Source organism: Pristiophorus japonicus, chromosome 18 (genome assembly GCF_044704955.1).
Source record: "Pristiophorus japonicus isolate sPriJap1 chromosome 18, sPriJap1.hap1, whole genome shotgun sequence".
NCBI classification, from domain to species: domain Eukaryota; kingdom Metazoa; phylum Chordata; class Chondrichthyes; family Pristiophoridae; genus Pristiophorus; species Pristiophorus japonicus.
In genome coordinates, this window is record NC_091994.1 from 90,774,027 (window position 1) to 90,788,174 (window position 14,148).

The following is a 14,148-nucleotide window of genomic DNA, read 5'->3' on the forward strand; positions in this document are numbered from 1 at the left end:
CTAGGCCTTTTGGCTAAGAGCATTGGCGCAGAGTGATCCTTGGCATGTGCAAGGTGACCTCTGGCGTTTGTGATTTGACAAAGAATTGGAACGATTGGCTACGAATTTAATTTAAAAAAAAAACTGTCCAATAGCTGCTAGTGGGAATGTGAGTTAGAATGGGAATGTGAATGTGAATGTGAATTCACCTGCTGTAGCAATACAACCTTATGTGGTGCGTCTTTCTTTTCTCCTGAACACCACATTTAGCAGAGTGTTCTTTGCTGATTTAAATGCTTGATGGCACCCCTCTGTGTTACCCTTGCAAAGCAAAGTGGAGATATCGCAGGATGTTGAGACAATGCTGCAAATTAGTCTGGTGAAACATTTTAAAATCCCACAGTCCACATTGCCCAACCTGATAAACAATATGGTCTAGAATTATGAATGACTGCCTGACCAACCAGAACCCAGGCTCGATGGTGAAGATGTTGATTTCACGCTGCTCCACTGGACACAGAATGCTACTTCAGACATGTTGGATATTTAGCACTGCTGTCTCATTCTCCAATGCATTTATGTCATCTGTAGTGTTTGTAGCACTGTACTGATTTATGTCTTTAAATAAAATTAATTAAAACTTGTGATCAACTGGATGTAACGATCAAACTGAGGGCTGCCCAAATCAATCATTGCAACTGCATTGTATTAAGCAGTGGTATTACAACAATTAATGGGAGTTAAAGATAATGGCCCAGAAAACATGTGGACCTGTGATCTTGGCCATTATGTTTAGACTGCGCCAAGCAGTGACCTCCGCTGTTGACCCAACACACACGGTCAGGAGATGGTGACCTAATTGAAATGTTCTCAGCAGGCACTCAGGCCATTATGGGCATCTGCCTCCCCCGAGGCTGGAAACTGTGGCATATAGTAAGGGGACTGATAGAAAAAAATCTCAACTATTTATCTGAAGGCCCAGGCCACAGTCCTCTGCTTGGACCGCCAAGGTGGGCCCCAAAAAGGCCATTAGCAAGTTCTTCTCACTGTGAGTACTGCATGCCACAACTGCCCTAATCTCCTTGGCCTGGCATACAGGAAGTCACAGTGCAGGAAATCCCTGCCCTGGGCTCAATCACCTTTGATACCACTGGCCTTGTATAGGTTGGACAGAGGCTTTGCCCTATGGGAACTCTGAAATTAGGCTGGTAGCCAGCTTACCTGGTCATAGTCTAATTTCTGGCCCTCCTGGTGCCGATAGATTAGAAGTCTGGGATGAGCTACACCCCAAAATATTGAGGGAGATTAGTAATGAAATGGCAGAGCAGCTAACCATTGTTAACCATTTTATTTTTTTAGAAATATTAATTGTACCAACTGGAATGTACTGCATGATGACCAGCTATTCACAAAAGGAGAAAGTGGTAAGACCAGTTAGGCTCAAGCTAATTGTCGGAAACCTGCTGGAGACCAAATAAGGAAAATATTAGCGAACACCTTATAAAGACATACAATAATGAGGGTCAGCTTGACTAAGTTAATCGAATTATTTGAGGAACTCACCAGATGTATCAGCAAAGGGAACATAGTGGATGTGGTAACTTTGAATTATCAAAACATATTCGATAAAGTGGCACAGAAGAAATTTCAAAAATGATTAAGGCCCATGGAATTAAAGGTAAAGTGGCAGAAGAGACATGACCTTTTCAGCCTGGAAAGGAGAGACCTTATAGAGGTGTGTAAGAGAGTTAAATTAAATTCCAAGAGTAGAACAAGGGGACACAGGTTCAAACAAGTAAACGGTAATTTTAGGAAAGGTATTGGGAAATCCTTCACATAAAGCGGGGTCAACATGTGAAATAGTATGTCAGATAGAGTAGTGGAAACAAAAAGCCTGAAAGCTTTTGAAACAATTGGATGCTGCAATGGGTGACTTTAGGATCTTCATTTAGTCAAACCAAATTACTTTCCACATCTCTAACTACATTATGATCTTGTGAGCAGAGAGAGATCAAGGCTGTGTCTTGGCTCAGAGGTGGAAGCCCATTGCCGGGGATGGAAGCCGGCAGGCCTGTGTTGGTGCTGGAAAATGAGCTGTAGCTCTGGGACAGCCAGGTGGGTCTTGTTGGAGATGGTGACCAAAAGATAGCTTGTTGGAATGAATCGGTGAGGCCTGGACAGAGTTAACACCCTAACGTTACTACTCCTGTTGCTGGAGGCTCCCTGGATCCCAAGTGGTTCAAACCCTGACCTGCCACATAGGTCACCTGTAGGCCAGGACAGTAACCAAGCAAGAGGGAATCTCCTCAGTACTGCCTTGGTTCCCATTGTCTACATGGCGCCAACAACCTGTGACACTGGAACCATGAGCCAGAAGAGCCCTAGCATCTGGAGCACTGGAACCCAGGGGCAGGAGAGCACATTAACATCTGGAGCACTGGCATCTGGAGCACTGGAACCCAGGGGCAGGAGTGCACTTACGTTCCCTGGATCACTGGAACCCAGGGGCAGGAGTGCACTGACATCTGGAGCACCGGAACCCAGGGGCAGGAGAGCACTGACATCTGGATCACTGGAACCCAGGGGCAGGAGTGCACTGATGTTCCCTGGAGCACTGGATACCAGGGGGAGGAGAGCACTGACATCTGGAGCACTGGATACCATGGGTAGGAGACCACTGACATCTGAAGCACTGGATACCAGGGGGGGGGGGGAGGGGGAGAGCATTAACGTCTGGAGCACTGGATCACTGGGGGGGGGAGGGGAGCACGAACGTTGCCCTCAGAGTTGTAATCAATCTCTGCTAATACATTAATAGTGACTGATTTCACAGACCAACCAGATCTCAGACAATGGCCAGACATGGTGGGACTGTTTTTCACATCGACAGATTAGTCCAACGATTAAAGAAGGATTTTGAACATTCTGATCTGTTACATTCCTGGGTTATGCATAGAATCAGACAGCACAGAAGGGGACCATTCGGCCTATCGTGCCTGTGCGGGCTCTTGAATTAGACGGTTTTTCCCTTTTCAGGTATATATCTAATTCCCTTTTGAAAGTTGCAATTAAATCTGCTTCCACCTTTCAGGCAATGCATTCCAGATCAGAACAATTCAGTCAAAGAAATTCTCATCTTTCCCTGGTTCTTTTGCCAATTTGGTTAGCGAACCTCCTGCTAGTGGGAACAGTTTCTCGTTATTTTCTTGCATTTCGAGATTTGATTAGCATAAATCCAATACAGATTGTAAATACTTTTTCCCTTAATGAATTACTTTCTGGTGTCATAATGTAGATGGCTGCACGCTTACTTGTATGCGCCCTGTGCATTTAGATGTATTTACATTTCAGTCAGTAGATGGCACTGGTTGTTACAAATTCTCTCTTCCCACCTCGTGGTTGCCTGTTGGGTTTTAGTTTCAGTTGCAATGCCTGCACTTTCCTGCACACACAGAATAAAGCCACCTTTCTTCGCAATGATAAAGCGGAGGGTTAAATCGATAAACCACCCTTCAGCACCCAAGCAATGAAAAATGCAGAAACCGTGTTCGTTTCCAAATCTTGCAATATTTAACTGCAGATAATAGTTGTATAAATTGGCAAGTGCCAATGATGGGAAACGTGCTGTCTGCAGCTGTCTGAGGACGGTGGAAATGAACGTAAGGCTGTTCATCGTTACAGAATGGCTTTTATCATCTGTTTTATAAATAGGCTGCAGTAACTCGACCCCTCGAGAATCGCCATCCATACCAAACACACACACACATCAGTGCCGCGAATTTCAGTTCTGCCAACTTTTCACTGCCTGTAAAAGGGAGCGCTGGATTCTGGCGCGATTCATAACACGTCATGTAAAAATTCTTCCAGGATTTAGGAAAAATAAGTATATTCCAAAGTTGTACCCCCGGAACAGTGCCACTGATTTCGATTTCAATGGCGAGAGTGTCAATTGTGAAATAGTTGAGGGGTGTCAAATGCACTGATGCCCATTCAGTGTTTTATATGTTTTGAATCTTGTAAAATGTGCTCATCGCAAACGTTCTCACAGATACAGGCAATTTAATATTTCCATCCTGCAGAGTTAATAGTTTCCTTGTTAGGGGATTTGTATCTTTTAGTGTTCGACAGCACAACAACACGCTGCATTTATATAACGCCTGTGGTGCAGTCAAGCCTCCAAATGGGCTATTATCTGGATTAATGAGGACTTATTTAGAGGACTGGCTGTTCTCAAATAACTTTCAGCCAGAAAACAACACTCTCAGCTCTCTACCTTCTCCACCCACTGCATCAAATCAAGTCAAGGAACAGACACACACAGTCCAACCTAATGCAACCATTCTTGGCCGGATTTTTTTTGTTGCCTAAAATCTATTTATTTGGGCGCCTTCAGGAGCAATGGCTGCGGTTTGGTGTTGGGCACTGTTAAGAATATCGCGACGCATGCATTTTAAGATTTGATTCACACGATTAATACGTCTCCCCTTATGTAATTGCTTTATACTGTGATGAACTAGATGGCTACACGCTTAGCTGTTTGTACCCTATACATTTAGCTGTATTACCCTGTATACTTAGCCGTATGCACCCTATGCACCTAGCTGTATGCACCCTATACATTTAGCTGTATGCACCTTATACACTTAGCTTTTTGTACCCTATACAGTTAGCTGTATGCACCCTATACATTTAGCTGTATTACCCTGTACAGTTACCTGTATGCACCCTATACACTTAGCCGTATGCACCCAATACACTTAGCTGTATGCACCCTATACATTTAGCTGTATTATCTATACACTTAGCTGTATGCACCCTATGCAATTAGCTGTATTACCCTATATACTTAGCGGTATTACCCTATACACTTAGCTGTATGTTCCCTATACAGTTAGCTGTATGCATCCTATACATTTAGCTGTATTATCCTATATACTTCGATGTATGCACCCTATACACTTAGATGTATGCACCTTATACAGTTAGCTGTATGCACCCTATGCACTTAGCTGTATTACCCTATACACAACTGTATTACCCAATACACTTAGTTGTATTTGCCCTATACACAGCTGTATGGACCCTTTCCAGTTAGCTATATGGACCCTATACACAGCTGTATTACCCTATACACTTAGCTGTATTACATAACATAAGAAATAGGAACAGGAGTAGGCCATTTGGCCCCTCAAGCCTGCTCCGCCATTCAATAAGATCATGGCCGATCTGATCTTGGCCTCAACTCCACTTCCCTGCCTGCTCCCCGTAACCCTTTACTCCCTTATCGTTCAAAAATCTGTCTATCTCCACCTTAAATATATTCAATGGCCCATCCTCCACCGCTCTCTGGGGTAAAGAATTCCAAGGATTCACCACCCTCTGAGAAATTCCTCCTCATTTCCGTTTTAAATGGGCGAATCCTTATTCTGAAACTATGCCCCCTAGTTCTAGATTCCCCCACGAGGGGAAACATCCTCTCTGCATCTACTCTGTCAAGCCATCTCAGAATCTTATACGTTTCAATAAGATCACCTCTAAGTCTTCTAAACTTCAATGAGTATAGGCTCAACCTTTCTTCATAAGTCAACCCCTTCATCTCAGGAATCAACCTCGTGAACCTTCTTTGAACTGCCTCCAATGCAAGTATATCCCTCCTTAACTAATGAGACCAAAACTGTACGCAGTACTCCAGGTGTGGTCTTACCCTATACAGTTAGCTTATATGTACCCTATACAGTTAGCTATATGGACTCTATACCCTTTGCTGTATTACCCTATACACTTAGCTGTACGTACCCTATACACTTAGCTATATGTACTCTTATATAGTTAGTTAGAATTACCCTATACACTTAGGTGTATTTACCCCATGCACTTAGCTGTATATACTTTACACATTTGGTTTCAGGTACTCTATACTTTTGGCTGTTGTATCCTACATAATTCGTTTTGCTTACCATGTACACTTGAATTAATTTGCCATACACACTTGGTTGCATGTACTCTATACAGTTACGATACGCACTTGGTTGTGTGTACCCTACATAATTGCCCCCTATAGACTTGATCTCATGTAGCCTACACATTTGGTTGTACGCTCGCTGTCCATGTGGTTTCATTTCCCCTCTACATTCGATTTCCTGTCGGCGAGACTCTGGGTTGTGCTCCCTCAATCTTTGCAGACTAATTCCTGTTGTTTGTGGGATTACCTTTCAGGGTGTCAATTTTTAGTATTGCAGCGTTAAAGCCACGTTACAGTAAATACATCGAGTTCCAGCGCATGTGAAGTCTTTGTGAAAAGATTGTGCCCAATTTCCAACAATTTACACTCGTCGTTTTCACATCTTTTATTTTGAATGTAATATAATCGCGTTCTATTTTTGAATAGGTTACACGGTTTACCATATCTTCACACTCCACCAAGAATCCAAATGAGCCCCGGATTAAATGCGGACTCGGCCTCACAAAATTAGTCGAATCATCGACATAGCAGCACAATCAATACTTACAGAAATGACCAAGAATAACCTGTGATCAGTCATTTTAAAAATCAATTTGGTTCTACATAAATGTTGAGGATTGAAGCACGAAATTGAGTCGCTTGTCACATTTTAAAGCTTTTTTATTGAAATGACGCCGGAAAATATTAAACAGCATTTTATGCAACCGAGGTCTTGCGTTTAAAAAGAATGATTTATAATTTGAAAATCTCGAGCTGATGTTGTAAGAGGATAAATCTGCTCTCAAAGTCGGTTTCGTGATCAACGTTATCGAAAATAGAGAACTTTGCAAAAAGTTTGGGGGGGTTAGGAAATGTGTGTGTTTAAAAAGTTAGAGAACCATCATAATATTTATCGGGCACGGTAAAGGAGAGGGGCGAGGAGTGATTTGCCAATTCGGTGATGGTCAGGAGAGATAGAGGGGAAAAAAAAATCGCACTCCATTTAAAAAAAAAGCAACCCCCTAGAGGATGGCTGAGGGACTGTCACAAGCTCACAGCTCGGGCTTTGCAGAGCAGCGCAGGGAGGGAGGGAGGGGGTTTGCATCTTGTCACCGCGGCGGCCCATTAACACAGAGCGAGACTCCGAGGGGATGGGACTGTTAATGCATTAAACAGGCTGCAGACTCGGTGGGAGTCAGCTCGCTTCGCCCGCCCCCCTCCTCCTCCTCCAAGAAGCGAGCGATCGCGGCATGTGAGAAATTCCTAACCACCCTGTTAGGGGGTTGACGTGTAAAAGTGATTCTCAGCGTCGCTGTCACCCGGACCGTCAGTTTGTGTGGCTCCAATCCGTGACATGTAATGATCAATTTCCTTTGAAAGGAGGATTAATGTTCGGAGGCAGATTATTATTTTAAACATCTCCCTCCCTCCCCCCCCTCTTTTTTCCCCTAAGGTCGTGGACCAGGACTGAAAGGTGCAAGGGAATTAAAGGCAGTCGCTGCTTGCAGCCAGCGGGCCCGGCAGAAGCGCGGAGAGTGAGCGGGTGGAAGCGATGCTCGGAACGGGTTAAGTGGCCGCGGACAGCCAGCAGAAAGAGGGACACTACTCTCTCACTGGCGGGAGCCGGACCATCTCACACAGCAATGCTGCCGCTCACCGTGTGGACACGGCACATCTAACCGGGGCTTAAAGCTGCTCACTTTATTATATATCTATCTTTTAAAACTCCAACATTTTTTTTACAAGTTTTCTCAAAGACGCCTTATTTTATTATTTTTTTTGATCGTTGGTTTGATAAGGTGGTGTTTCCCAGCGAGTCCGTCTGATGCCTTGTCACCCACGTGTAAGGACGGCTCGCCGCTGAAGATTTTCCGTCGCGTTGTTGAAGTGTTTGTTTTCAAAAGCGGACTGACGATGAGAGGCTGGAGAGTGGCGATTGTGACCACCATCCTGTGGCACCAGCTAGCCCTCTACAGGCAGGCGGCGGCCAAGAGGTCCCTGAGGATTAACCAGCACACCGAGCCCTATAACACCACCCTGACCAACAGCGAGGAGGTGAGTGCGAGTGCTCACTCTGACTGCTTGTGATACATATATTGTTTCAGCCTGTCTCTTTCCGAGGTGCACCGCTGCTTTCATCGACCAGTTTCTTTAAACGTTAATATCTAGCCCGGTATTCCGGGCTCTCAATCAGTTCCCGCAAATGGAGAGTGTCCAGATTACTGTTTTCTTTTAAATCGTCTGTATATGTCAAGCGTTAAGTGACAGACGGGCTCAATTTAGGAACACATCCGCCCCCTGAGTCAGAAGGTGGAGGAATCGACTTTGAGAAAGTGCAGTGCACATATCCCAGGGTGATTCCGGAGATGAGGGGTTCTGGTGAACAGTTAGAGCTGTGTCCTCTCCAACTGAGGGGCGATTTGAATCGAGCAGTTCCAATAACATCCGGAATAAATAAGGTGTACCTTGCTTATTTCCGTTGGTAGGTAAGTTGAAGATCTCAAGAGAAGGACTGGATATATAAAAGGGGGCGATTAGAATGAGCAGTTCTCGGAATGTAGATGCCATTGCACAGGAGCTGATGGATGGTAAATTAATGCACAGCATTCCGAAAGGTACTGCAGAATGGCTTCAAGACTATAATAGGGTATGGGAAGATCGCAGGGGAATGGGACGGTGCAAAGCCAGCCTCTGAGAGCGGTGTAACGTCAGTAAAGGCAAGAATGGCGTCCTCCTGGTGAACATCTCTATGTTACATAATTGAATGTAGGCGTGTCCTGATTTGCAGGGCTCCAGAGGATTAACACCGCGCTCAGAATTTAGTTATTGTCAAAGGATTCTAAAATGTGTTGATTTAACAAAAATATACTAATTTTACACATTTGTTTAAGATTTTACTTTAGAAAAAGTCTCAATCTGTAGGGAGCAAGCGTCTGTGTGTGACAGCAGTGATCCCCAGCTACAGCTGTGCTGCAGGAGCACGTTTGTCCATTGGGAATAAAGGGGCTGAATTTCTGCTAGTTATATCAGCGTAATCCGGGCGTAATCCGCCAAACTAGTGCGTAAGATTGGGGAATTTCAAACGTGAGTTATGCCCCAAACCACTTACGTCGTGTTTTCCGTGATCTTTTACGCTGGTTCAAGATTCAATTCGCCGGTACCAGGCCCCGCCCACAAAACTGGTCCCGCCCCCAGGTCAAAATTGCGCTGGTTCAGGAAGGCACTTCAAATTACGCGCATTTTCTCAGGCGCTCAGGCACTCGTCGGCACGGTTTAAACGTTTTTTCATGTCAACAATTATTTAATTTACTGAGAAACTGACTAGTGTACACCAATGGTTCAGTATAGTTCTTTTACGCACAGGTGGTGGACTGGATATCTTTATTAAAAATGCTTATTTGTTGTGATAACCCATTTTCAGCCGCATTAATGAAACGGCACCAAGTTACCATATTTAAATACATCAAGGAATATTTTATAATGAAAAAAATCTATGTTCTATTGGTTCATGAAAAAAATTACATTTGTGACTGCAAATTAATTTTAGCGGAAACTTGAAGTGTAACTTAACCAATGCAATTTCAGATGCATTGCGCATTGGGAAATTGCACCTAAAGCAGAACCCCCAAAGATTCCAAGTTTCTGACACTGGAAATAGTTTGCCAAAGTTATTGGAGAAATACAAATTAAGGGTGTTTTTTTTAATTCCTTCATGGAACGTGGGCGTCGCTGGCAAGGCCAGCATTTAGTGTCCACCCCTAATTGCCCTCGAGAAGGTGGTGGTGAGCCACCTTCTTGAACCACTGCAGTCCGTGAATATATTTCTTTGCAGCAGTTTGTTACAATTGAGTGGCTTGCTGGGCCATTTCAGAGTCAACCACATTGCTGTGGGTCTGGAGTCACATATTGGCCAGACCAGGTAAGGACGGCAAATTTTCTCCCTTAAAAGGACATTAGTGAACCAGAATGGGCTTTTACAACAATCCAGTACTGACATGAGCTATTTTAAATTCCAGATTTATTTAATTAACTGAATTTAAATTCCCCAGCTGCCATGGTGCAAGTTGAACTCACATCTCTGAATCATTCATCCAGGCCTCTGAATTATCAGTCCAATAACATAACCACTATGCCACCAGGGGTTGATTTGAGGGTGACATTGAGGGGCCTGTAGACTTGTCATCAATACATCCAGGTCAGAGATGCCAGTGAGAGGACAAAGCCTTTATCAAACCCAATAAAAGCAGAACATCATGAATTGTCCTCTTGCACTGCCTTCCTTGTCCTCTCAGTTGAAGATCAAGATAAACTGAGAGAGCACACAAATGCATGACTCTCGGAAGAAGACAATCTCCCGTGGAGAGGAGCTACAGGATAGAATGTTTTATTAGTTACTGGATCGTTTTAGTTTCTGGAGGCTTTAGCATTTCCACGGAGATGCAGAGCAACAGGTGCAGAGGTACTGATAATCAAATGTAATTTTAGGTCATGTGCGTCATTGACTGTAAAGGCTTTCGTTTCATCAACATGGAGGTGATCTGTGATACAAAGAAAAATATCCAATACACTATTCCCAGGATCAACAGATGACTCCTTCACCCTCAACAACCCTTGAATGGCTGCAGCCCTGATTGCAAGCCATCTTGTGTCCTGTGTTGCTCCGTTCCTGGGGTAACAAGGTAACAAGGTTTCTATTGCAGCTACCTTCAGTAAAGATGCTCCCCTTATCCTGGCTCCATGCTCATTTAGCATATTATGGATGTCATTCATCTGTTATTCATCTGGGAGGTGGATCTATTTATATCTGTGATAGATGTCTTCATCCTACTCAACATGTCATCCATTTAAAGAAAGAAAAGAAAGACTTGCATTTATGTAATGCCTTTCACGACCACTCGATGTCTCAAAGTGCTTTACAGCCAATGAAGTACATTTGGAGTGTAGTCACTGTTGTAATTGAAGCAAATTCATTTACGTAATCAGGTATAGTTATAGGGACTGATTTTTCTGATCATTGTCCCAAGGAATGTTCATTCCCTGAGTATCAAAGTCAGGAAAAAGGGGGCCATGGACCAGTTCCACTGGGTTGATTCACCCAGGAATCTGTGGAATTTGACCCCTGTGGTGCAGAGCCAATATATTCATGGAAATCAGGCTGTAGGAGGCTTCCTTTTCAGTGTCCTGCTTGTGCAAGCCAGGATCATCCATCCGCAGTAGGGGGGGCTTGTGCTCGGGTCTCCTCAGATCAGAGGGTCCAATGGGCCATGGCAGCAAGCTGAAAACAGAACTAAAAGTAATTTGGCCTTTTTTTCTTAACTTGAAGATCAATTCTTGAGTCTGGAGGCCTTCTGGTTTCGTTTTTCAATAGCAGCCAGCAGGCCTTCTGGGATCTCCTACTCCTCTCTCTCTCTGACTTCAATTCCTGGTGCAAGGGACGCACTAAAGATTGGTGCAGTTTCCGCAAAGGCACGATGGGGAAGAGCCACAGTTTAAGGCCCTTTTGCCACGGTAAACCCAAGGGATGGAATCAGGCCCCCCTCAGGCTGCACTTGTTTAATCTGCTTGTATATATAGAGCACCTTCCAGGCATTGGGCCTTTTTTACTTTTTCTTCTTCCAGGCATTGGGCCTACATGTTGTGAACTGGGCCATGCTGATGGCACTGTCCACCAAAATTGGATGGAGCTTGGCCTAGAGTGCGTGCAGTGCACTTCTGGGTGTGCAGTGCCTCTCCAGTGTCGGGGCAAAGAGTTGTCAAGAAAACTGTCCCCATGAAATAAAGCAAATCAAAGTAATACTGATGGGCAGGACAACTGGGATTGATAACATGCAGTTCATTAGAACTCCCGGCAGCCCTCTCCACAGTCCGACTGGTCTCTTGGAATTAAATCAATCTCTTGGCGGGGAGTGGTGGAGGGATGACAAAGTAGTGTGAACTGGCACTGTGAACGTTAATAGTCCAGTCTTCTCATGTCCTTCAGTTACAGAATGTTGTTTCAAACTGTATCATTAAGCAAGGAGTTCACATGAAATATGAATCACATGCTCCGGAGCTCTTGTGTGAATGACCTTCGCAGTCCAGCAAGGACCGAGGAATCCATGGGTTGATCCTATTTTTATCTACTTACTTTTTTTGATCGAGGGAAGCTGACATTTTAAAGATGTATTGCCAAACAAAAATGCAATCAAATAAAACTCATGACTTTCGGACCATCCAGAGCAACATTCATGCACCCTAGCCATTTTCAACACACAACCACACTTGGAGTCTGGCATTGCATAATGATAATTCATATAAACAATTGCTGATTATGAATTGAGTGGCCATGAGCAATATACACTGGACACCTGTAAATGCAAGACCGAGCTTTTATATCTGGCATTTTAGATTAACTAAACTAGTTTCCTAGGAATGAACGCACTCCATTTGTTTTTAGCTTTGGGTCTAAAATGTCTGACTACTACTTATTAGCCTTTTGGAAATCCTCTGCCACTATTAGAGCTTCTCCATCTCCTCTGTTTAGGGAATGAGTTGGTTCTGCTGTCTCAGTAACTCACCTGTGTGGATCTGTACTGGGCTGGTGCCTGGTGGTAGAGCATCTTTTGGTTTGGCAAGTTATGTTAGTTATGGCTTGACCTCGATTGCTCAATGGGTGGACAAGGCACTTTGGTAAATATCTCTTCCAAGAGAGCCTCCCTTTTGTTTCTAGCTATTTACAAAAATAGTCCAGTAAGATTATTCGTCTGGTTCCTTATTTTCCTCTTGCCCGGTATATTAGTTGAGTGTGGATGCTTCCTTCTCCATCGACTTCATCGACTTTGGACGTCACACTTCTGAATCTGGGAGACCTTGGTGTGAGTCTATGTTGCAGATCTGTCTGGGTATCTGCAGTGCTGCCTCACGATGCCCAGTGTAAATTCAATGATTATCCTGATGGTTGCATGCACTCTGTCGATGTTCTTGGCTGTTGGAGGTGTCATGAGCCACAGCTCAAGGGAGTGGCCTTGGCCTCCTAGGTGCTAACCTTACACTCTTCTTTCCAGCTTGAATAATCCTGGCAGTGTGAACTGTCTTGTAATGAAGGTGTCATGATTGGAAAGCAAGAATTTATGTGGCTTTGATAAGGTAAATCAGGAGAAACTATTTGCACCAATTGATGAGTCAGTATCTACAGGGCATAAATTTAAGATCATCAGCAAAATGTTGGTAACTGGCCAATAGTTGAGCTCTTTACTCTTTGCTGGAAACATCCTCTGATCCCTGAAATACACTTTGTTTGTTTCATGTGTTAATGTCACTTTAAAGGAGGGTCAATCACTTCAGTTTAGGTGGACCACCTAATCTGTGTTCATTGCCAAGTCCGCATGGATGACCAACACACCCAATGACATGGCTGTGAGAACAAGACCGGGATAATCATTTTTGATTGCTAGTCTATTGAGGGCCAATCAAACCTTGTTCTGTGTGAAAGTTGCTTTGACTCGCAGGTGTAAACATTGTTCCAGCAATCCTGTCAGGTGAACTTGTTGCCGTTAAATCCTATTTTGATTGACGACATTTTCTACTGTATCTTTTTTGGTCTTTGTCCCATTTCGGCCTTTAAAGCCCCTGAGCGGGGTCCTTGATACAGGTTTCTTGGTTAATATCTGCTTCACCAGACAGTTTTCGAGCTGTAGTTAGCTTTTCCTCACAGATCTATATTCTATGTTAAGGGAATTATCAGTGCTTAGTGATATTTATTGCTTTTAAAGTCAGTTTAAAGAACTAGTGAGCAATCAAATAATCTTTATTGGAAATTGTGAAACCTGTGTTTTCTGTTCCTTCTGTTTAATTTTACGGAATAAATGGGCGCATCAGTACGGGATGGGTGTGTCAATGCAGGGTGAGTGTGTCAGTGAGATGGGTGTGTCAGTATGAGATGGGTGTGTTAGTGAGATGGGTGTGTCAGTACGGGATGGGTGTGTCAATACAGGGTGAGTGTGTTAGTGAGATGGGTGTGTCAGTATGAGATGGGTGTGTTAGTGAGATGGGTGTGTCAGTACGGGATGGGTGTGTCAGTAGAGGGTGGGTGTGTCAGTACGAGATGAGTGTGTCAATACAGGGTGAGTGTGTCAATGAGATGGGTGTGTCAGTACGAGATAAGTGTGTCAGTACTTGGTTGTGAAATAAGTCGTTTGCATTGGTCAGGAGAAAGTGCCGAGGATGATGATACTCGCCACCCTTACGCT

The 14,148-nt window shown here is 43.9% G+C and overlaps 1 protein-coding gene across 4 annotated transcripts in view; it reads left to right on the plus strand.

Annotated features, from left to right (window-relative positions):
• Positions 1 to 7,007: 7,007 nt before the first annotated feature.
• Positions 7,008 to 14,148, plus strand: part of c1qtnf12 (C1q and TNF related 12) — an 87,282-nt gene continuing 80,141 nt past the window's right edge. The window contains exons 1-2 of one of the 4 annotated variants that reach the window (XM_070860328.1): positions 7,014 to 7,276; positions 7,374 to 7,975. In XM_070860328.1, the coding sequence (XP_070716429.1) occupies positions 7,835 to 7,975 (141 nt within the window). In that variant the 5' untranslated portion in view covers positions 7,014 to 7,276; positions 7,374 to 7,834. Of the gene's footprint in view, positions 7,976 to 14,148 lie in introns of all 4 variants that reach the window. The other 3 variants (XM_070860330.1, XM_070860329.1, XM_070860331.1) reach the window with 3 other exon arrangements.